This window comes from Gobio gobio (genome assembly GCF_949357685.1).
Source record: "Gobio gobio genome assembly, chromosome: 6".
NCBI classification, from domain to species: domain Eukaryota; kingdom Metazoa; phylum Chordata; class Actinopteri; order Cypriniformes; family Gobionidae; genus Gobio; species Gobio gobio.
The window spans coordinates 21,001,631-21,027,697 of NC_137102.1; the positions used below are offsets into that span (position 1 = coordinate 21,001,631).

Sequence of the window (26,067 nt, forward strand, 5' to 3'; positions counted from 1 at the left end):
CTGATTCTTTCTTTCCCTTGTGAAAAATAAGTGCACTTTATCATACTTTTAAGTAACTTATTATGGTACTTACTTATTATGGAAATTATAATAGAGTATACTGAAGTGCGAATTGAATGTTATGTTCTATTACATTTATATTCAATTGAACTTAACTTAAGTGTACTTTTTTGACCTTAAGTGCAACTTTATATGTAATTTCATAATTACTTCTATTGTCTTTGAAATAAAGTGTATTGCTGATTGTACTGATAAGCATTTATCAACTTAAAAAAAGTAACTTCATGTACAAACCCATTTCGAGAAAAGTTGGGACATTTTGTATCAAATTCAATAAAACCACAATCTGTGATTTGTTAATTCTCTTAAACCGTTTGTGTTTTAACTGACAAAAGTACAAAAAAGATTTCCAATGTTTTCACTGACCAACATAATTGTATTATTTTGTAAATATAAACCAATTTTGATTTTTATGGCTGCAACACACTCCATAAAAGTTGGTACAGAGGCTAAATAAAAGTAAAAATATTATATCATATTCAAGTTAAACTGTTTTTAAACAATTAGCAGGTGAATTGGTAATAGGTAAGGGTATTGTGTTTGGGTGTAAAATAGCTTCTCAGTCTTTGCAAGCAAAGATGGGTCATGGCTCATTACTTGCCAAATATCATGAAAATTGTCAAACAATTCAAAAATGACATTTCTCAATACAAGAATGCAAAGAATTAATGTATTCTACCATCTACAATAGGCCTACATACTATTGTGAAATATTAATCTGCACATTTCCACCCACGGCGCCGCTATTTTGTTTTCGCAAGAGACAATTGTGAACAAGTGAACAAGACCCTTGTGTGTATTTGACAGTTTAAACACAACCAAAAATGTGAAGGAGAAGTTACTCACGAGACTTGACATCTGACAGCCAGTTGTCTGTGTGCTTGTGCTTTAAACTAATATAGCTTTAAAACACGTGTAAATAATAAAGTTTAAATGATGAAAAAAGAACTATGCTGTCTGTGAGAGTGATGGCGATATAGATGATAATCAAAACCAAGCAGATGTCTTGTGAGTATTTGACACAGAATCCGATCGAGGCAGGAACTGTGTGGAGAGGGGGCGGCATGCAGCACCTCATTTGCATTTAAAGGCACATGCACGAAAACAGCCTGTTCTTGACTGTACTCAGAAATTTATAAGGTTTATAAGTGATCTGTGATGTATTTTAAGCTGAAATTTCACATTCTGGGGACACCTGAGACTTAAATTACATCTTGTAAAAATGGGCATAATATGTCCCCTTTAAAAGCATCAAGAAATGCAGCTTGAAAGAGAAAGTTATATATCTGTTCAAGGCAGAGATGGAGTTCTCTGGGCCCGAGGTCATCTCAGATGATCTAAAAGACAGTGAAAATGTGTGCTGTGATCACATTTCAGCTTGTTTTTTTTGGAGAGAAAAAACAGACATCGAGTTCTCAGTCCCAAAGATGAAAGGGACCGCCCAGGCTTTCATCAGTGACAGGTACAAAAGCAAACATCTGTCATGGTATGGGGGGCGTCAGTGCAAACAGCATGGGTGACTTGTGTGTGTTTGATCAGGTTTGGAGCTAAACTCTGCAGGACAGTAGCCCTCCAGGACCGAGATTGAGGACCCCTGCTCTACACCATAGATGGGATGTGTTTGACTGCCTGTCTGCAGTCCAGATTGGTCTCTTCTTGAAAATGTATGGCCCATCATGAAAAGGAGAATCAGACAACGAGGACTGTTGAGCAGATGTCTTGCATCAGGCGAGATTAGGTAAAAATTCCTCTTGCAAAACTGCAACAACTCCCATCTTTTTTGGCGTGTGTTGCAGCCATCAAAATTTGTTTATATTTACAAAATACAATTATGCTGGTCAGTGAAAACATTGAAAATATTTTCTTTGAACATTTGCAGCCTGGTCTCATTGTTAATAAGTAGGTATTAATGCGTTACTTTCAAAGACACAAAAATACAATGTGTTTATTTTGTTTCATTAGTGTAGGCATCTGGCTAACCGGCTAACTCACGTTATTACTGTCTTACTGAAATACTACTTTAAATCAGCTGTGGGATTGCAGATTGTCTGTCATTCTTACTACTTTGAGTAAAGATAAAGAATGGATTTGTTTTGCAAACTTTAATGTTATTACATTAATCATTCACGTTAGTGCTGGGCCTAACGTGTGCGCTGTTATTGATACAGTTCCCGCATGTGCACAGCAATAAATTAGAAACACACACACACGATTTGTTGATGGACGCACACTTGTTAATGCTGATGGTGAGGAATTACAGTTGAGATATCTCATACCTCAAACTGAATAGCATCACTAAGAAACGTCCTGCTCAAGGTTCGGATTGAATAACTAGTTCTTCCCATGTTTCATGATTTCAGACTCGCACTGGAATTGGTGTAAAATCGACGTCATCGTTACTGTCTTTACACTGTGTACTATCGCTGAGCTCTAGGAAGCCTCCGGGCGGAGCTGGAGTTCAGTTATGGTAATGGGCGTTTGTTTCCGAAATGCGCGTTATAAACCTGAAAACCTGTAAACTAAATTAGGAAACTTTAAAATAGCATAATAGGGGCACTTTAAGATTTGAAGTTCACTGCAAGTGCAAATGTGATACAATTAAAGCCACAATATGAAATATTTCACAGCTAGATGTCGCTTATTCAAAACAAAGACCTAGCTTGATGACTTTTATTAGCCTATGCCGCAGACGACCATTTCCGCTCATGTGCATGTGGGGTAATGCAGCATTGTTTTATCATATTAGATACATTTTTTGAGTGAGTTGAAAATAATGTTATAACGTTACTCTGTGTGTTCATTCAGCGGCTACTATGAGACACTTGTTCCACACTGCAGTAAGCTAGATTGAGATTAGGCATGGTAAAACATGATACTCAGTAAATCAAGAAAATGAGATTTAAACCATAAGACTAAATGTGTTGAGTTATATAACAATGATTCGTTTTCTGTCGATTAATGTATCCAAACAGTTGCTCACCTGTCTAATAAAACATAATATATTAAAAACATAACATATCGGTGTTTCCATAAATAAAACCAGAAATCGAGGGTAACGCGGGTATGATGTCATGGATAGTCGACGCACGGACACGGTCAGTGTCCTGGTTAAAATTGCTTATTTCTTTCTTGAAAAGATGTACAAGTCAACAAAATATATAACATTGTTCTAGTGGTATTTGGATATTTTAATCCACAAATCTTACATATTGTGCCTTTAAGCACACTTCTTTTTCACAATGGTCATACACACTTAAAATCTTAATAGTCAACAATAACTGTCACAATTTTCTGTTTACTGTTGTAATAACTGTTGAACACATACAGTGGGAGACTGCACACTGGACAAAAAATAAAAAAATGAAAGCAAAGACAAGTTAAATGAAGAAGAAATAATCACAGTTCTACACTATTTTCTAGGTCACTAATCAATAAGCAAATTTGTGACACTGAGCATGTGAACTCCTTTGAACAAAAAATAGATTTCCTTTCTTCTCTGGAGCATCTTCAAATCATGCTGGAATCATGCATGGATCATCATGCATGGATCATCAGGTTTTGCACAAACTTGTGGAAAACATCCAAGTTTAAACGATGCTGTCACTAAAGTGAAAGCTGGGCATAAAAAATACTAAGATATGCAGGTTTTCCAATTAATATTTTTAAAAGCATTAAATACTAGGGCAAGAATTAATGTATATATCATGGTTGAAAGCCGGTGAACGACTACATCATTGCTGCGATTGCTTTAATTCAATATTACACGCCGACAGTTCCAGTTATAGTACGTAGACAGTGACGCTGTACTTTAAAGGTCATCCATCTCACTATAAGTAGGAGGGGACGGTGTGGAGAGAGTTAGTAGCGAGAGTCTGTGAGTGTATATGTAGCATTTCTCTTCATTGCTTACATCTGCTGAGAGGCAGGACAGTCATGAGTACCAGTCCTATAGGAATACTCCTCTGACAAACATCATTTTCAACAAGATTTTGCTCAGGTAGGTTTGCTTTTCTTTCACCTTGTCTAATGAAAATGAATTTCAAGACATTGTTTGTTATTGCAAAAAACAAAGGAGCAATTTTTCTATAACACTAACAGAGACATTTTTCCCCCCTAATAAATCCAAGATTCTCATTTAGGCTAAAACGTAAATCTATCAAAGCATCTAAACATTACATTGTAAATAGAAATGTTACTAATAACTTGTTTATTATTGTAAGCCACTTGTCATACAAATTGATTAACATGAAATACAAGTTCATGTTGTGTATCTGCTCATCTTATTTGTATATGAATATTAGTTTATTGATAGATGTTTACAGTGTAAATTAGACAGTTACAATATTTACTATAAGTGTCAACTACTGCAATTCTTATAAGATTAATTCTACATTAATTATAGATGTGATAACAATAACATTTAAACATCTGCCACCCAAAGTGTTTATCTATGGCTAATGTATTATCAATCAACTTATTCACAAAAATAAAAATACATTCCTGTTTAGGGGAGTCTCTTATTTTTTTATTTATTAAAACAAAATCATATTATTTAAAAGCTGTTTTAAACAACTTATAATTGATAATTCTACATAACAAATGCTGTATAATATGTTTAATAACTGGTGTTGTATGCATCTGTTTTTTATATTAATACTAATTTATTGATAGATGTTTACTTTGTTCTGTTCTGCACTAGTTGTACTCCTAACATAAAGCTGACATTTGTTTTCTAAGAAGCAGAATATCAAATAATGTAAAATTATACAAAACTGAAAACAAAAAATGTTGACTTTTAATTTTTCAGCCTACAGTCAAAAAAATGTAAGACTATTTTAAAGAATAGCTATAACCATAATATTTAACTTTTCCAGCAGTGGTCCTGAAAACCTCCCAGACAGTCTGAATTGTTTCCATCCAAAGTTGTGAATGTAACTTATGCGGAAAATTGCAATAGCCTATCACATAAAACATTAGCGAAAAAAGCACCATTTCCATCCAGTTAGTCAAAGAGAACATAATCGTCACTTACTGATAAATTACCGCTAAAAAAAATCAGTAAGAAACATAGGAGAAGCCACCATATAATAATTTTCGTATATAATAAATTATTTGCGTCTCAGAGAAACTCGTATCTCAATAAACTTGCTGTCTTGCTTTCAGAGGCAGATGCTACTGTTTGAGAACGCAGTCGTAGACCGAGTACAGTTGGTACACTTTTTTCTTTTTCCATTACCACACCAAAACTGAGGGCTGAAACGAAGTGATTTTTTTCATTTGACATTTCCTTTACTTGTCTACTAAAATATTAATAATTATTAACATCCATAAGTAGGTCATATTTGCCACAATTAGCTCAAACATGTACAGTTGTTGGGTACAGTTGGAACAGTAACCGAGTACAGTTGAGACACCCATCCATAATGCTGTAAAGCTAACCAATTCATTGCGTTTGTAAAATACCTTTTAAAATGAGAATTCAAAAGTTTTTATTTCCATTCAGTATTTTATTTGATTATTTGTTTAGTTAAAAGTAGTTAATTTGTAAAACATTGTACAGTAATGGCAAACAGCGGCACAATATTTAATTTCATCATTTTAATTCATAACAGTTGAAAAGTTGTGTAACAGTAAAAAACATTGAACAATTGCAAACAGCAATAATAAACAGATCAAATGCAAACAATAACCTAATAAACATAATGTACCCCACTGACCACCGCGAACACCTTGACCTTGCAAGTCATGCAATACATCAGTTTTTAGAGCACAGATTAAGGTTTACGAAAATGTAAGTTAACTTTAACAGTCATGTAAGGATGAGAATCTATTCAGTGTGGAAGGGATATGGTGAAATGACAAACTTACCTAACAAAATAACTTTTGCCGATATCTTCGGACTGGAGAAACGAATGTAGATTAAATTTCCTACGATCAAAGAGGGTGCTAATACGCATGTGCGAAGCAAATATCACAGATCAGACTTGTTGCGCACATAAGTCATTTGAGGTGTTTCAAATGTACCCCTGTACCAACTGTACCTGGTCTACCAAGACAGTTCTAGGAGGGAAATATACCGAGCATCTTTGACAACAGACTTCTGAAAGACCAAAACAGCATTTCAGATGCTTTGCAAACAAGATTTTTCCGCTGGTTAGTAGTTATGCCGTTACATTGTGAAAGTCACCGTTTTTCTTATGCGCATCGAGGAATTTATTCGGTAAATGCATTTCCATTGGAGTTTATGCACATGTTTTCGTATCGGATAAAAAATGTCCGACTCAAACAAGCGCGTACGTTCCCATTCACGTCGGACGTACCGACGAATTGGGATCACTTATGGGATCACTTCTCCTCCCCCCTCACTACCCTCGACGGCGGGCCAGCCAAGGGTTACGTGGGGATCCCGCCAGTGGAGCGCGCCGTCGCGATGCAACTGTGTCCGGCGAACGCCTCTAACTGGCGCGTGACCCACGTCTCCCGTCCCGGGCCTGTAAGTTATCTTCCGGTCTGACCGGGAAGGCTTACAAGGCCTGCGGACAGGCTGCGTCCGCCTTGCATGGCATGGCGTTGCTTCAGGTCCACCAGGCCCAAGCACTCCTTGACATGCAGGGCGGAGGGCGGAGATCGCTGTCCTACTGGCGAAGGACGCGATAGAGCCGGTCCCTCAAGCCGATATGAGGTCCGGGTTCTACAGCCCGTACTTCATTGTACCCAAGAAAGGCGGCAGGTTACGACCGATCTTGGACCTGCGATTCCTGAACCGGTCCCTTCACAGGCTGCCGTTCACGATGTTAACGCAGAAGCGCATCTTCAGGTGCATCCGTCCCCGAGATTGGTTTGCAGCGATCGACCTGAAGGACGCGTACTTTCATGTCTCGATTCTCCCTCGACACCGGCCCTTTCTGCGCTTCGCGTTCGAGGGACGGGCATATCGGTACCGCGTCTTACCCTTCGGCCTGTCCCTGTCGCCCCGCGTCTTTACGAAGGTTGCGGAGGCGGCCATTGCTCCCATGAGAGAGCATGGCGTTCGCATCCTCAACTACCTCGACGACTGGCTGATCCTTGCCCAGTCGCGGGAGCAGTTGTGCGAACACAGGGACAAGGTGCTCAGTCACCTCAGCCAGTTGGGACTTCGGGTCAACTGGGAGAAGAGCAAACTCTGTCCCACACAGAGGATCTCTTTTCTCGGTATGGAGATAGACTCGGTCGCCATGACAGCGCGCCTCACCGAGGAGCGTGTCCAGTCAGTGTTGAACTGCTTGAATTCGTTCAAAGGCAGGACAGCGGTACCACTGAAACATTTTCAGAGGCTCCTGGGGCATATGGCATCCGCAGCCGCAGTAACGCCGCTCGGATTGCGATCGAGTCCCGAGGTGGGCGTGGCACAGCGGTTCCCTCCGTGTCCAAGTGACTCCGAGGTGCCGCCAAACCTTCGGCCCGTGGTCGGACCCTTTGTTTCTCCGGGCGGGAGTCCCCCTAGAACAAGTTTCCAGGCACTCCGTTGTCTCCACGGATGCCTCATCCACGGGTTGGGGTGCCACGTACAACGGGCTTGCAGCTTCGGGTCTGTGGACGGGGCCTCAGCTGCAATGGCATATCAATTGCCTCGAGTTGTTAGCAGTTCGTCTTGCGCTCAGCCGCTTCAAAGTGCCGCTCAGAGGCAAGCACGTTCTGGTCCGGACGGACAACACTGCGGCCATAGCGTACATCAACAAACAGGGTGGTCTACGCTCCCGTCGCATGTCGCAACTCGCCCTCCATCTCCTCTTATGGAGTCAGAAGCATCTGAGGTCGCTTCGTGCTGTTCACATTCCGGGCCTGCTCAATCATGCGGCCGACGAGCTGTCACGTCAGCAGGTACTTCCGGGAGAATGGCGACTCCATCCCCAGGCGGTCCAGCTAATCTGGAGTCGTTTCGGGGCCGCACAGGTAGACCTGTTTGCCTCCCCAGAGACGACCCACTGTCAGTGGTTTTATTCCTTGACCGAGGGGACCCTCGGGTCGGATGCCCTGGCCCACATCTGGCCCCGGGAAGAACGCAAGTATGCGTTTCCCCCAGTGAGCCTTCTTGCGCAGACACTGTGCAAAGTCAGGGAGGACGAGGAGCAGGTCCTGTTGGTCGCTCCGTATTGGCCCAACCGGACTTGGTTCCCGGAACTAGTGCTCCTTGCGACAGCACCTCCCTGGCCCATTCCTCTGAGGCAGGACCTCCTGACTCAGAGACGGGGCACCCTATGGCACCCGCGTCCAGACCTCTGGAAACTCCATGTCTGGTCCCTGGACAGGACGCGGAGGTTCTAGGTGACCTACTGCACTACAGAGAGAACCCTTTGAGCCTCTGCAGTCAGCTGAGTTGAAAATCCTGTCGTTAAAGACTATACTCCTGATTGCGTTGGCCTCCATCAAGAGGGTAGGGGACCTGCAGGCATTTTCGGTCGACGAATCGTGCCTGGAATTCGGGCCCGGTAACTCTCATGTGATCATGAGACCCCGGCCTGGATACGTGCCCAAGGTTCCCACTACCCCCTTCCGGGACCAATTGGTGAGCCTGCAAGCGCTGCCTTCGGAGGAGGCAGACCCAGCCCTAGCTTTTCTCTGTCCCGTCCGTGCTCTCCGGACTTACGTGGACAGAACGCAAAGCTTCAGGACCTCAGAGCAGCTCTTCGTCTGTTACGGAGGACAGCAGAAGGGAAAGGCTGTCTCCAAGCAGAGGATGGCCCACTGGATAGTGGATGCCATCGTCTTGGCTTATCAGTTCCAAGACGTGCCCTGCCCGCTCGGGTTAAGAGCCCACTCCACTAGGGGTGTTGCCTCTTCCTGGGCGCTGGCTCGTGGCGCCTCGCTGACAGATATTTGTAGAGCTGCGGGCTGGGCGACACCTAACACGTTCGCTAGATTCTATAGCCTCCGTGTAGAGCCGGTCTCTTCCTGTGTGCTCACTTCCCATAGTCAGTAACACCGAAGTGCCCGTTCTAGTGTCGGCTTGCTGCGGCATTCCCTCCCCTATGGTAGACGGATGCGTGCGCTTATTCTGCTCCAGTCGAGTTCCCCGGAACGGCGAACCCTGTTGAGCCCTCCGCAACCCGCGGCAGTCGGACGTGGCGGAGCGTTCGACGCCAGGTCTAACACTCGTATGCATTGGTGGAACTTGTGTTAGGCTGGGTTCCATATGTAGTGACCCCCACGGCGGTCCCATATGTGTATTCTTCCACGGTACGGCTCCCTACGGCGAGCCCGTGTCTTTCCCTCGGCAGATTGTCCTCTGCCGTTCCAGGTACGTGTTGTTCCCCCTCCACTAATTGGCCGGGGCCACCCCTGGGACTTCTGTATGTTGTGCTGCCCTCGGTCAGCCCATTTGTGTATTTTCCACATGTTAACTCCCTCTGGGCATGATGTGGCTTCCGCAGCTGCCTTCACAGGCACGCTTTCCCAGCGTTATCCAATACAGTCAGCTGAATGGGTCTTGCGGAACAGCAGCTTGGACTCTCCCTGCGTGAATTCCCGCCCGCATCAGATCGGGGTCTGAAGGGCTCATCGCTGGGCGCTGGAAGTGGTAGTAACTGTGGCGTTTTCCATAGGGGATCCCAATTCGTCGGTACGTCCGACGTACGTTGAACGTGACCGACTGAATGGGAACGTCTCGGTTACGTATGGTAACCCTCGTTCCCTGAAGGAGGGAACGGAGACGTACGTCCCGTCGCCACAGTTGCTGTACCATCACTGCAGGTTGAGCCATTACGTGTGGCTCCTCAGTGAAAAACAGCGTGCATTCGCTCTCGCTTCCTGTTTATACCCGCGGCGCGGGGCGGGGCGCGAGATGCAAATCTCGCACGCCAATTGTCCATTGGCCGGTTCTAGATAGCTCGAAGCTGATAGGGGCTCCCAGAAGTGATCCCAATTCGTCGGTACGTCCGATGTACGTCTCCGTTCCCTCCTTCAGGGAACGAGGGTTACCATACGTAACCGAGATGTTTTTTATGTGCATTGGTTTAGAATTTATGAGCATCTTGGCTTTTCCACTCAGCATTTTTTGATGCGATATCCCAAAATGCGCATAAAAAATAGGTGGATGAAAACATAATGATAACCAGGAAAACAAACATGCTTTTCCAGAATTTATTTCTTTAAGCAGCCACTCCTGAACAAACTAAAAGTGCATAAGAACAGGAACTGAACTCTGCAGGAAACGAGATCTCCAGAATGACCGCAGATTAAACATCTCTTATCATTAATTAATGTGTTTATTCAGTATTGTTTGGGTCTGTTTACTGTCATTTTAAATAAAAAGTACACGAGATGTAATTGTTACTGTTCAGAATATACACACAGTGGCTGACACTATGGCACAGCGATGGCGTACATGCTGTAGAACAACGGTCTTCACTCCAAAGACATGCTGCCCCTGGGATCTGACCCGAGAAACTCATGTACACATAAACTGGCTGCCTCCCAATCAAATGGTAGACTTTTACAAGTGGATAGGAAATGGAATGCATTTACAGTAGAGACCATAAAGGAGGGGAAAAGACCCAGGGTCCCTGTGAGCAAACAGCTACTGTGCATCCGGAAAGAACTCACAGCGCTTCACTTTTTCCACATTTTGTTATGTTACAGCCTTATGCCAAAATTGATTAAATTCAATATTTTTTTCCTCAATTCTACAAAAAATACCTCATAATGTTTGTTTGAAATGTTTGCAAATTTATTAAAAAATAAAAAACAAAAAAATCACATGTAAGTATTCACAGCCTTTGCCATGACACTCAAAATTGAGCTCAGGTGCATCCTGTTTCCACTGATCATCCTTGAGATGTTTCTACAACTTGATTGGAGTCAACCTGTGGTAAATTCAGTTGATTGGACATGTTTTGGAAAGGCACACACCTAGGTTCCACAGTTAACAGTGTATGTCAGAGCACAAACCAAGCCATGAAGTCCAAGGAATTGTCTGTAGACATCTGAGACAGGATTGTATCGAGGCACATATCTGGGGAAGGGTACAGAAAAATTCTGCAGCATTGAAGGCCCCAATGGGCACAGTGACCTCTATCATCCGTAAATAAAAGAAGTTTGGAACCACAAGGACTCTTCCTAGAGCTGGCCGCCCGACCAAACTAAGCGATCGGGGGAGAAGGGCCTTAGTCAGGGAGGTGACCAAGAGCCTGATGGTCACTCTGACAGAGCTTCAGCGTTTCTCTGTGGAGAGAGGAGAACCTTTCAGAAGAACAACCATCTCTGCAGCATTCCACCAATCAGACCTGTATGGTAGAGTCGCCAAACGGCACATGACAGCCCACCTGGCGTTTGCAAAAAGGCACCTGAAGGACTCTCAGACCATGAGAAACAAAATTCTCTGGTCTGATGAAACAAAGATTGAACTCTTTGGCCTGAATGGCAAGCGTCATGTCTGGAGGAAACCAGGCACCGCTCATCACCTGGACAATACCATCCCTACAGTGAAGCATGGTGGTGGCAGCATCATGCTGTGGGGATGTTTTTCAGCGGCAGGAACTGGGAGACTAGTCAGGATCAGGGGAAAGATGAATGCAACAATGTACAGAGACATCCTTGATGAAAACCTGGTCTGGACCTCAGACTGGGACAAAGGTTTATCTTCCAACAGGACAACGACCCTAAGCACACAGCCAAGATAACAAAGGAGTGGCTACGGGACAACTCTGTGAATGTCCTTGAGTGGCCCAGCCAGAGCCCAGACTTGAACCTGATTGAACATCGATCCGATCTGAAAATGGATGTCTACAACCTGATGGAGAGGTCCTGCAAAGAGGAATAGGAGAAACTGCCCAAAAATAGGTGTGCCAAGCTTGTTGCATTATACTCAAAAAGACTTGAGGCTGTAATTGGTGCCAAAGGTGCTTCAACAAAGTAGTGAACAAAGGCTGTGAATACTTATGTACATGTGATTTTTTTTTATTTTTATAAATTTGCAAAGATTTCAAACAAACTTCTTTCACGTTGTCATTATGGGGTATTGTTTGTAAAATTGAGGGGAAAGTATTAATTTAATCCCTTTTGGAATAAGGCTATAACATAACAAAATGTGGAAAAAGTGAAGCGATGTGAATACTTTCCAGATGTACTGTACGCATACAATATATGCATAGATTTGCAGTTTACTGTTTTGTACTTTTCCTATTTGACTGCAGTAGACAGTTTAATAGGTAACACTGAATTAAATGTGAACCTTGAAATTTATATCGTTTTTCTTCCCATTTTAGTCAACCCGACATTATTATTAAGCTGACTGCAATCATTGCACACATGACTGGCAGTCTTCTGTAATAAAGCAAGCCAGGCAATTTTATTTTATTTTTGATATTAAAAATATAGGAACAAAGAAATAAATTACAAAAAAAATAGATAGAAATACAAATACAATAGAAAAAACATACAAATTAAATCAACTTTAAGTTTTTCAGGTACAGTAGGTACAAAGTTATTTAACATGTAGTAAGAAATACAGAAATTGAATAATCAAAATAAGTGTTTATATATATATATATATATATATATATATATATATATATATATATATATATATATATATATATATATATATATATATATATATATATATATTTATATATGTTCATGTATTATTTTTTTAAATATATATAGGTTGCATATATATATGTATATATATATATATATATATATATATATATATATATATAGGCTATATATATAAACTGTATATAAACAACAGTAATCTATAATATAAAAACGACAGCTGTTTTCACAAAATAAAACTGGAGGAAATATACAGTAAAAATACTTACAGAACAACCTGTAAATTTTACAATTTAAAACTAATTTACAATATATATATATATATATATATATATATATATATATATATATATATATATATATATATATATATATATATATATATATATACAACCCCAAATCAGAAAAAGTTGGGACAGTATGGAAAACGCAAATAAAAAAAGAAGTAATTTCTAAATTTACTTTGACTTGTATTTCATTGCAGACAATATGAACACAAAATATTTCATGTTTTGTCTGGTCAACTTCATGTCATTTGTAAATATGCATCCTTTCCTGTCATTCAGACCTGCAACACATTTCGAAAAAAGTTGGTACAGGAGCAATTTAGGGCTAGTAATGAGGTAAAATGGTTAAATAATGATGTGATTTGAAACAGGTGATGTCAACAGGTGATTGTAATTATGATTTGGTACAAAAGCAGCATCCAAGAAAGGTCTAATCCTTTACGATCAAAGATGGGCCGAGGATCGCCAGTTTGCCAACAAATACGTGAGAAAATTATTGAAATGTTTAAAAACAATGTTCCTCGAAGAAAGATAGGAAGAGATTTGGATATTTCACATTCAACAGTGCATAACATAATTAAAAGATTCAAGGAATCTGGAGGAATTTCAGTGCGTAAAGGACAAGGGCGCAAGCCTAAGCTGAACAACCGTGATCTCCGATCCCTCAGGCGGCACTGCATCAAGAATTGTCATTCATCTATAAGCGATATCACCACATGGGCTCAGGATTACTTTGCCAAACCTTTGTCAAGTACCACAATGAGTAGTTCCATCCACAAATGCCAGTTAAAACTGTACTGTGCCAAAAGGAAGCTCTATGTTAACAGTGTCCAGAAGCGCCGTCGACATCTCTGGGCTCGGAGGCATCTGGGATGGACCATCACACAGTGGAAACGTGTACTGTGGTCAGATGAATCAGTATTTCAGGTATTTTTTGGGAGGAATGGACGCCGTGTGCTCCGGACCAAAGAAGAAAAGGATCATCCAGACTGTTACCAGCAACAAGTCCAAAAGCCAGGGTCTGTCATGGTATGGGGTTGTGTCAGTGCCCTTAGCAAAGGTAACTTGCACTTCTGTGAAGGCACCATTAATGCTGAAAAGTACATAGAGATTTTGGAGCATAATATGCTGCCTTCAAGAAGACATCTTTTCCAGGGACGTCCATGCATATTTCAACAAGACAATGCAAAACCACATTCTGCACACATTACAAAGTCCTGGCTGCGGAGGAAGAGGGTACGGGTACTTGACTGGCCTGCCTGCAGTCCCGACCTGTCTCCAATAGAGAATGTGTGGCGCATTTTGAAGCGCAAAATGCGACAACGAAGACCCCGTACTGTTGCCCACCTTAAGACTTGTTTGCAGGAAGAATGGGACAAAATTACACCTGAAACACTTCATCACTTGGTGTCTTCAGTCCCTTAACGTCTTAAGTGTTGTGAAAAGGAATGGCAACATTACAAAGTGGTAAATGCTTTACTGTCCCAACTTTTTTTTAAATGTGTTGCAGGTCTGAATGACAGGAAAGGATGCATATTTACAAATGACATGAAGTTGACCAGACAAAACATGAAATATTTTGTGTTCATATTGTCTGCAATGAAATACAAGTCAAAGTAAATTTAGAAATCACTTCTTTTTTCTTTTTTTTTGCGTTTTCCATACTGTCCCAACTTTTTCTGATTTGGGGTTGTATATATATATATATATATATATATATAAATTAATAATGTTTTAATACCTTTAATATACAGAGAGGTATTAATGTCTTTAAAAAGCTGTTAGTCTGACCCTGCTGTCATTGGAATGGACATCACATGTTTTTCTGTTTAAACAATGTAATTTTATGTTTTTGCAATATGAGTACTGCCTGGTCACTGATTGGTCCATGATCAACCAATCACAATGAAGATATGACCATCTTAATTTAATTGAGCTTCAGGCATGGCCAACCAACTAGACAGGAGAAGGAGGAAGCCCTTATTTTGAAGATCTCTCAGAGTTGCAGAACACATTAATTTTTACAAATGTAATGTCCATCACAATGAACATCAGGTCTGAAAAGATATCAGCAGTAACCTCATTACTTAGTTGTGTGCTAGGCTGTGAAATTTGTGCAAGCATTTCAAAGCTAACATACAGAGCTACAAATTCTAATGTTAATTAATGAAAAACTAAAAAAAAATTATTTGGTTGTAGTGAGGAACAGCCACAGTAGATGTGAACACACACACACACACACACACTCACTCTCTCTCTCTCTCTCTCTCTCACACACACACACACACACACACACACACACACACACACACACACACACACACACACACACACACACACACACACACACACACACACACACACACACACACACACACACACACACACACACACACACACACACACACACACACACACACATACTGATTCCTTGAAGCTAATGCACACAATCATATATTCATTAAAACCAGCAAGTGCACATAAACACATCCACATACTCAGATTCACCCACTCTGCAAACAACTATTTTTACATTTCATATCATACCTTTTTTTCTACATTCTTATTGAACAGCTCATTCTTACAGTATGTTTTCTTTTTAAAATATTTAAACACTAGTTTACAAACTCTAGTTCATAAATAGGGTTAAATATGTTTTTTTTTGTGTGTTGCTTCAGTTGTGGTGTCCATTGTAGTGGACATGTAAATAAATGAGTTGGCAAAAATGTAGTTTTTTAGATTCATTTCTACATTGAAGAAGAGCAAACATCAAGTAGGTAATACAAATTTTCTCACAGGGAAAATTCAAGTCTAATGGGGTTAACCCTGTCTGTCTTTGTTGTAACTTCTGCAGGTAATATCATCCTGGTAACCAATGATCCAGTTCAACTGCTCCTCTCCAGACTCCCTCTACGCAGCTGTGAATGCATCATGGTGCTCCACCAAAGAGGAAGAATGTCAGAACAGAACAGTGAACCTGTCAGACCTTTGTCTGAGCCGCAGGTCTTACCTGGAGAAGTACCTCGGCCCTTGCCGTTCACCCTTCTTCCTGCCTATGTGTGTCACCTACCTGCTCATATTTCTAGTTGGCGTGCTGGGCAACAGTCTGACTTGCATTGTCATCGCCCGTCACCGTGTTATGCGCACAACGACAAACTACTATCTGTTCAGCTTGGCCATTTCTGACCTCCTGGTGCTGATGCTCGGTCTCCCTCTGGAGCTTTATGAGCTCTGGAGCAACTATCCTTTTCTGTTTGGCGTTGCTGGCTGCTACTTCAAAACCTGCCTGTTCGAGACGGTCTGCTTTGCCTCTGTGCTCAACGTGACTGCCTTGAGTGCAGAGCGCTACAGAGCGGTGGTGTATCCCCTGCACGCCAAACATGTGGCCACGCATGCTCATGCCAAGCGTGTTATCCTCGTGTTATGGGCCGTCTCTCTGTTGTGTGCCTTGCCCAATACCAGTCTGCATGGCGTGGAAATGTTAAAGCCCCACTTTGGACTCACTTTCCCCGATTCGGGTGTGTGCACCGTGGTGCACGATAGGTGGATCTACAACTTGCTGGTGCAAGTGACAGCGCTGCTGTTCTTCGTGATGCCGATGCTGACCATCAGTGTGCTGTATGTGCTGATCGGCCTGCAGCTGCATCGGGAAAGAGAGTGTTTTGATTCTAAGATTGGGCTCAATCAGGATGGGGAGAATCAGAGGGCACGTCATCGGCAAGTCACAAAAATGCTCTGTGAGTCCCATTCCAGTGCTACCTCTGCCGTTTGTATCTGTATGCCAGTAATAAGGGTTAACAGTTATACTGTAAAAAAAAAAAAATCTGTTAAATTTACGGTAAAAAAAAAAGGCAGTTGTGGTGCCAGAAATTTACTGTAAAAAATATGGTAGAAACAATTGACGTTTTACAGATTTAAGTTACATTTACAGTAAAAAAAATTAATTAACTGAAATAATGTTAAATTACCAACCTTTTGAAATACTAATATCTGTAATGTACCTTTGATATATAATGACAACATCAACCAAACACAGTGGTGATGAGAGTCACACGATGAATCAAAGCTCATCACAAGCGGCTTTTCCACAAGCTGAGAAGGTCAATATCATTTACAGAAACACTAAACACCATCATGGTAACACACATTAAATTAAAAAAACAACATTAGATGTAGCATAAAAATCTAACACAACTGATTCGAAAAAACGAAGAAGAAACTGTTATTTCAATGAAAATACATCAAATGTGAAGTGTCATGCAAGGGAATTCTGGGAATGGCAATTTACGTTTTTTCACTGTAAATTACACAATGACTTGTTCCTTTTCACATTCAAAAAGTGTAAATTTAACAGTATTTTACTGTAAAATTACATTATGTAAAGTTAGATCTATTGCAGTTATTCACCATATAGTACAGAAACTTTCTGTTAACCAATTAACTGTTTTTCACCGTAGCATTTCCACAGTAAAATACCGTTTTTTGTTTATATATATATTTTTTTTTTTACAGTGTAGAGTCAACATAAAACAGCATTCACAATTTTCATAATGTCACAATTTTCCAAATGAAAAAGGTTATTTATTCTGACATTTTTTTTAGGGGACTTTAATTAGGATTTTATATATTTTGGCTTGATTGGATTATGAAACTTTTGGGGATAAGGCAGAGGATTTAAAAGTACACTGTAAAAAGTTAAAACCTGTAATTACCTTAAGGAGGTACTTATGTACCTTATATAACTACATTACTTTTGTTGGTATAATCACTTATTCTCAACCTGGGGCCCAGGGCCCATAAGGGGGCCTCCAAAGGGCATCAAGATTTACAATGGTGTAAAATAAGACAACACAAAAATTTAAATAAGCTAAACCCATGATACTTGTTATTTTAATTTAATTTTAAACAGAGTTCCATCAGTCTTGGAAAACCTGGATATATAAGACCGCATAAAGTAAAAAAAAAAAAAAAAAAAAAAAAAAAAAGGGATTTTCAGACCTGAAAAAGTCATGTAAATTAATAAAGTCTTATAATGGGCATTTTCATACATTTTGTATACAGTTTTCTCGATATGCCAAGCTTTAAAATAGCCTACTTTATTTAAGCAAAAATCCTTATCCTCAATCCTTTATGCTTTGAATATTGTTGTTGGCCTTGGAGTCAAAAAGGTTGAAAACCACTGGTATAACCAATTCAGTAAATTTAGTTAGATTATATGACTTTGAATAAATTGAGTTCATTTAGATATTACCACATGAAGCACATTTTATAGGTTAACATTAATGTGTCATTGGTGACATCATCCCAAAAAGAAAATAATTTCATGCAGAGGCTGAGCAAGTTATTACATTTTGGTTAAATATTAGAGAGACAACAATACAAGCACAATAAGACCAGGAATATGTATTAGGAAGGTAATAAGGATCCATTTTGATTTCATGTTTTCTTTAAAGCCACTTTTAACACTGGGTTGAGGAACATTTTACACTTTTGAATTGGGGTCAAGATGCATCATGCCAGGTTTGACGTAAATTAATTTAAAGTCTTTTCATACAATTGCTTTTGACCGGTTTTCATTTCTAGCTCAACTTTTCCTTTTATTTTGCAATATTTCCTCAGATGGTTAAGCAATGAAATGCAGGTGCATCATACTTGTCCAGTCAGTGCAGTGTTGGAAGTAATGCATTACAAGTAACTTGAGTTACGTAATCAGATTACTTTTTTCAAGTAACGAATAAAGTAACGCATTAATTTTAAATTTACCATAAAATAAGTAAAACAAGTTGTTTTACCATGTATTGACTGACAGCTCTCCTGTCCCTGTGTTGAGTGAAATCAGGAGTAAGTGCAGAGGCGTTGTGTGTGCTGTGTGTGAACATGATGGTTACTGTAGTACAAGACTAAGGCCACATCCACACGAAGCCAGAGCTTTCCCTATCCAATCTTTTTTCCCCCTCGTCTCAAGAAATATATGCGTACACACGAAACCACTGAAATCGACTCAAAACGATGTGTTTCGATGAAAACGATGAATTCTGCCACAGATACACTAAAAACAGAGAAGAAGAGTTGTGGCTAGAAGGGGTACAGCAACGGTCGGAAGTGAGGCAAAATCTCACGATAAAATAACAATAAATAAATTTGCTACTTACCAGATTGTGTTTTATTAACACCTACCCCAACCCTAAACATACCCTTACAATAATGCCAATACAGTAATTAAATGACACAATATTGATGTGCGCATGCCCAGTGGCCGTAGCTGTATCCCTTCTTGTTTTTACCGTGCGGGATGTGATGTGATGACATCACCGTTTCACAAAATATACGGAGTGGCTGTACACAAGAAGACGCAAGGTTGTCGGTTTCAGATTTATCCACTCTGGGACCCGCTTTAAAAAAATACCGGTTTCAGGCTCCTCAAGCGGCAGATCCGTCTGGACGAAACGCTGACACGATACACATTTTTTACGTACTATACAGCTAAACGTGTCTCTCTGTGTGGCCTAAATGTGAGCATGCATTTACTCATCTCACTTGCACAAAAACAGATTCAGTATTACGCAAAATCAATAAAAACTGTGAAATGCAAACCCTGAATATTACGCAAATCTATATTAAATGTTAAATAACACTTTTAGTACTACTTTGTATTTAATCTCATTTTATTGACCAATGTCTTTGCTGCTGACCTTCTATGATCCAATGCAACCATATTGATAGGAAACAATAACTTTTTTAAACCCCATTTGTTTCATTTTCTTGTTTTTATTGCTGACATAAGAGTGTTGACATTTCTTCTCCTGCGTCCCATTCTTCTGCAATCCACAAGCAGCTGAAAGGTTAGTTTGAGCTGCGCCCTCTACTTTACAGCTTATTTATTTACCTTTTGGACAGCGTCTCAAAAAATATCTGCGTACACACGAAACCACTGAAATTGACTCAAAACGATGTAGTATACATGCCAGACCAGTATGTGGCGCTGTAATTCTGCCACAGATACACTAAAAACATTGTGTATCTACTTTATGAATTTGCATTGCCTTCATACGGAGGCTTATTTATTTCCCTTTTGGGCTGCGTTTCACTCCACTTTTAGACACGCACACACAAAGTTCCCTAAACACTTCCCCTCGAGGGAATCTCCGTCGCCATTTTGAAGTGTGTTCCACTTAGTTAAGTGGACGAGGGAGGGAAGTTTATATGGATAGGCCTTCGTCCCCTCGATTTTGACTGAGGGAGCGAGTCTACTCCGATGTACACTTCAAGCAGCTCTATATCCCATAATTACACTTGATTGTGATGAAGCAAGTTGCGCTTAATTGACGTTTATGTTATATTAATTATTTCTAGAATGAATTGCATAATAGTGTGCATAAAACTAAATCATACGTTAAAAAGGGGTTTAAATAATAAATTATTAAGATTCCAAGTGATCAAGTTTTTGTTATTAAAAAACAAGCAAGCCCAGCCCAAGTAATGCAAAAGTAACGTAACTACTTTCCATAAAAAGTGGCCAAGTAACACAATTAGTAAGAATTAAGCAATATTGTAACACATTACTTTTAAAAGTAATTTTCCCGAACACTAATGTTATTGATATTGTAAATATGAAAGAAAGAATGTTAACCCAGGGTTTACAAATGCACAGTGTGTCACAAAGAATAGGGATTTGTTAATAAGAAAGTTCCAGTGTTAATTAATCAAACTGAAAAACTCAAGTACTCTTTTCTAAATATTTTGCTAAAAAGAAAGAAATAGCCAAATCTTGCTCTTTTAATTACAACACATTCTTGTCCTGTGCGTTGGGTTTTTCAGTTGAAGAAACCTCATGGACCTTTGTTGAGAATAATCTGTCCTGATAAACAGAAAATACTCATCTGTGCTTTATCAGCCTCTTGTCATGTTATTGTAAACACAAAGGGGATGTGATTTAGGAATGGCGTCAGTCTACATCTGGCTTATTGTAATAGCTGGTCAGCACTACTCTGTGTGGCCGTCCTCAAAAAAATTCAACATATACTTTGATACTTAGATACAAACAAAATACTCCAGATCTGGTCATGAACATAAATACTGTCGGTAGCACAGACGCATGCCAAGAGTAACAGTTTGCTTTACAATTTTAAACACATTATAAGTGCATCTGGACACTTAAAATGTGTGAATGTCATTGCAATAGATAACAGATAACGTGCAAACAAATGATGCTAGAGCTTTTCTTAGAAGTAACGTCACTTTCCGTAGTCGTTTTTGAAACGATTATTTGGTGTTTTGGTGATTTATAATGGATGTCAGTTCTCCTTAAGTTAACACTCTGATAACAATGATTCTGTGGTGAAGTAAATACTACAGAGAAAATATGTAATTTCTACCTGAATTAGTTAGTTCACTCAAGAATAAAAAGTCAATATTAGTACTCAATTTAAGCTCGTAGAAATTAAAGCGTTAATATTGACGTTATAAAATTAAGTAAAACCTTCTTAACTTTCTGATATTGGTGTTCCCATCATGCACTGGGGCATGAATAATGTTGCATTTTTCACTGTTTTTCAGCTGTATTTACACTGTTTTATCATTGCTTTTGTTGTTAAGTTTAGTAACTTTTTTGTGACATCTGGAGTTCACATTCATACTCAAAAATGATCCAATGAATGTTACCGTTATTGTGTATTGTGTACCAACTAAACTTTAAAAGCATTTTGATTCAGTGTTATATTGTTTGAGTCAAATGTAATTGACTTCAACTAAGTAGAAATTACTCAACAAACTTTAACCGGCCAAGATAAAGATACTTACTTTTCTATGTTAATTTTATGTAACTTAGTTACATAGATTTTACTTAATTCCATAATGTAAAATTCACTTTAAAAATCTGTGCAAAAATGTGCAAAAGAAAAATTAAGTACATATTACTTATTGTTTTTGTCAGTGCAGGTGAAGTTCATCACATTAACTAACATGATCTACTAACATTTGGCAGCCACAATATAATATAGTAAAATAATATAATATAAGGTAATTCTTTATTTTACAGTGTCCTTGTTACATACACCGATCAGGTTTTTATTGTGTTGGTCCCCCTTTTGCTGCCAAAACAGCCCTGATCCGCCGAGGCATGGAAGTTGCGAGGTGGGGCCTCCATGGATCGGACTTGTTTGTTCAGCACATCCCACAGATGCTCAATTGAATTGAGATCTGGGGAATTTGGAGGCCAAGTCAACACCTCAAACTCATTGTTGTGCTCCTTAAATCATTCCTGAACCATTTTTCCTTCGTGGCAGGGAGCATTATCCTGCTGAAAGAGGCCACAGCCACCAGGGAATACCAACCGGCAACCTCCCGCAGTTTCTCTTGAAGCCAATACTGAAGTGACTTAAACTGCAATTCATCGACTGGCCGCTAGGGACATGCTCCAGAAGAGAGCAGAATCTCATTGAGCCCCATGTTAAAATGCCCAACTTTACAGCAGAAAAAAAACATGTTTACAGCCTGGTACAAATTATGGTTTTGGTCTATATATCTCATTTTGAGACAACCTTCGTGACAACTGTGAGGGGGATGAATTTTTCTATAACTCATTCCTTTACATTATATAAAGCCTTAAAGTTCTGCATAATTAAGGGCGTGGCCACTTTGAGTGACAGGTGGATAGCCATTTATCTGCTGTCTGTTAGTCATCGCGTCACCTCAGCTCCACGTCCCGCCTCTTTGCCCATTTTCTGTTATCCCGCAGTGACGCGCGGTGACTCGCAGCTCGTCCCTACTTAACGCTTCAAAACTGCTCTTCAGAATCCTATGGGTGACGTCACAAACACTACATCCATATTTTTTTACAGTCTATGGGGAATACCTGGTGGTTGTACATGTCTGCAACAATGTTTAGGTAGGTGGTACGTGTCAAAGTTACATCCACATGGATGGCAGGACCCAAGGTTTCCCAGCAGAACATTGCCCAGAGCATCACACTGCCTCCACCGGCTTGCCTTCTTCCCATAGTGCATCCTGGTGCCATGTGTTCCCTAGGTCAGCGACGCACACGCACCCGTTCATCCACGTGATATAAATGAAAACATGATTCATCAGACAAGGCCACCTTCTTTTATTGCTCCGTTGTCCAGTTCTGTTGTTCCACTGTTGGTGCTTTTGGCGGTGGACAGGGGTCAGCATGGGCACCCTGACTGGTCTGCGGCTATGCAGCCCCATACACAACAAACTGTGATTTACTGTGTATTCTGACACCTTTCTATCAGAACCAACATTAACTTCTTGAGCAATTTGAGCTACAGTAGCTCGTCTGTTTGATCAGACCATACAGGCCAGCCATCAGTGAGCCTTGGCCGCCCATGACCCTGTCGCCGGTTCACCACTGTTCCTTCCTTGGACCACTTTTGATAGATACTGACCACTGCAGACTGGGAAGAGCTGCAGTTTTGGAGATGCTCAGACCCAGTCATCTAGCCTTCAGAATTAGGCCCCCAGAATTAACTCGCTCAAATCCTTACGCTTGCCCATTTTTCCTGCTTCTAACACATCAACTTTGAGGACAAAATGTTCACTTGCTGCCTAATATATCCCACCAGCTAAAAGATGCCGTGATGATAATCAGTGTTATTCACTTGACCTCATCATGTTATAATATATATAATGTTATGCCTGATTGGTGTATGTTACATGTTACCATAGTAAAAACAGTAAATTATGCATAATTGGAACTAACCCTTAACCAAACCCTAGTCCTACCCTAACCCTAGTACATGTTGTTAAGTAATATCACTCAAATATATAATTACACTTAAAATAAAGTATAATATAATATAATTAATGTAATTAAAATATAATAAAATTATAAAACTGAATACTTTCTCTGTTTTAATATTTCACAGGTGCATTGGTGGTTGTGTTTGGAATCTGCTGGGCCCCTTTTCACATTGATCGTGTCATGTGGAGCTATATTGATGACTGGACTGCAGAGAGCCACCATATTTTTGAGTATGTGCATCTTCTCTCTGGTGTCTTCTTCTACTTGAGCTCAGTGGTCAATCCCATCCTGTATAACCTCATGTCTTCACGCTTCAGAGAAATGTTCCGTGAGGTGGTGTGTCAAAAAGACCATCGTCAGCTCTCAATAAGTAAGGTCACATTACGTAGTGTTGTTTCTGCCTCTTTTTCTGCCTCCAACTCTGTCTCGTTTTCTGTCAAATTCAACCCTCGTGGGCTGCCACAAACTTTCTAAAAAAAATACAATGGATTCTGTTTCAGTTATTTTATCCAAATATATCAGTTTCGCTCTCAAAGTATTCAATATATATACAGTTACGTTAATGAGTGTTCATGTAAAAAAAAAATACATTATAAATACAATAACATTAGTGAATGCATTTACACGCAAAATCTTACATCGATTATGCCTAATAAGCTGAAGGCATGAAACGTCATGTATACCGTTCAAATGTTTGAGGTGAGGTTTTTTAATGCTTTCGAAAGAAGTCTCGGTAACACTTTATTTTACAGTGTCCTTTTTACATGTTACATGCACTTTACCATAGTAATAACAGTAAATTATGCATAATTACATGCAACTAACCCTCAACCAAACCCTAATTCTACCGTAACCCTATAGTAAGAATGTTGTTAATTAATATTACTTAGTACTTAAATATGTAATTACACTGTAACAGTGACAGCTTAAAATAAAGTGTAACAAAGTTTCTTATGTTCACCAAGGCTGCATTAGTTTAATCAAAAATACAGTAAAAACAGTAATATTGTAAAATATTATTACAATTTAAATTAAATGTTTTGTTTTCAAATATGTTCAACAATAGGTCCATTTTAAAATATGTTATTGCTGTGATGATCCTTCAGAAATCATTCTAATATGATGATTTGAGGCACAAGAAACATTTATTAGTATCATCAATGTTGAAAACAATTGTGCTGCTTAATATGTTTTGTGGAAACCGTGACACATTTTTTCTTTGATAAGTAGGAAGTTCAAAAGAACAGCATTTATTTGAAATATAAATATTTTGTGACATTATTCCCGTTCTTACTTTTGATCAATTTAATGCATCTTTGCTGAATAAAAGTATTTATTTCTTTAAAAAAAAACTGTATAAAAAACCACAAAAAACTCTTACTGTTGCATACCTTAACTGACATTTGGACAGTTTGCATGTCTCTGCATCAGGCCAAGAGTATAATTTCAAATCTCATAAAAAACATATTTTCTTGCATTGCTGATTTTTTTGAAGAAACATATTTTTGAATGTTATCAGTATTTTATTGTGTATGTAAACAACTCACTTAGTGACGTAATTAAATATAATCTGCTTTTAAAAAGCCTTTAAAAAAAATTGAATGTTTTTTTTTTTTTAAAGTCGAGTTACATTTTTCACAAGACATTATTAACAAAGTAGTCAATATCGTAGTTTTTTTGGGCAACCTTCATACATGGTACCGTCTAAAGTCTTGGCCCGCGGTCCTTTCCTGGTCTTCTTCCTTTCTCAATGTTTCCTGTCTCTCCTCCCACTGTCCTGTCTAACAGAAGCCCAAAAATATAACTTTAAAAGAAATTGGTCAGTGCATATATTTCTTCTCCGCCAACAAAAACAGTTCCAAAAGAAGCCAAAGCATCAAGTTTTACGTGTCACCAAGCAACACAAAGACTGAAAGCCGGACTAGAACAACGTATACGAAGCGGAGTGAGATTGCCCATTTCCCACTAAAAAACACTGATACTCTTCTGACTTCCAATAAAACGGCTCCTGGCTCCGGGCAAATGTACTCGGTTTTCACTCAGCTCTGCACACAGAGGCTTGAACACTGCAAACACAGACAAGTGGAGTGAAACACTGTCACACTCTGTTCTACTCAAAATAGCCTAGAAAATCCAGAAGAAGAAAAAATATGTTGCTGAATGCTGAAGTCAAGTCAAGTCACCTTTATTTATATAGCACTTTTTACAATGCCGATTTTTTCAAAGCAGCTTCACAGTGTTAAACAAGAAAATAATGCAACAGAATTTGATTCGGCTTTACATCTGCTCTGGAGAAAATGGTGATGTCATCTAGCTCATTTCAATCATCATATAGTGTCAATGCGGGCGGATCAGTAAAATAGTTGAATATTTAGTGTCCCCAACTGAGCAAGCCAAAAGCCAAACACATTTGCACACATTTAT

At 39.5% G+C, this 26,067-nt stretch overlaps 1 protein-coding gene across 1 annotated transcript; it reads left to right on the plus strand.

Annotated features, from left to right (window-relative positions):
- The first annotated feature begins 3,915 nt into the window (after positions 1-3,915).
- Positions 3,916-25,437, plus strand: nmur1b (neuromedin U receptor 1b). The gene is made up of 3 exons (XM_079819310.1): positions 3,916-4,057; positions 15,736-16,618; positions 23,768-25,437. Exons 2-3 carry the CDS (start codon positions 15,757-15,759, stop codon positions 24,115-24,117), a joined length of 1,212 nt encoding a protein of 403 aa, XP_079675436.1. The 5' UTR covers positions 3,916-4,057; positions 15,736-15,756; the 3' UTR covers positions 24,118-25,437.
- The last annotated feature ends 630 nt before the right edge of the window (positions 25,438-26,067 follow it).

Bases quoted from the DNA above. Each gene is read 5' to 3' on its own strand.
- nmur1b (XM_079819310.1), top strand. From the start codon at position 15,757: ATGATCCAGTTCAACTGCTCCTCTCCAGACTCCCTCTACGCAGCTGTG. The intron at 16,619-23,767 runs GTGAGTCCCATT...AATATTTCACAG, and splicing joins GCAAGTCACAAAAATGCTCT to GTGCATTGGTGGTTGTGTTT.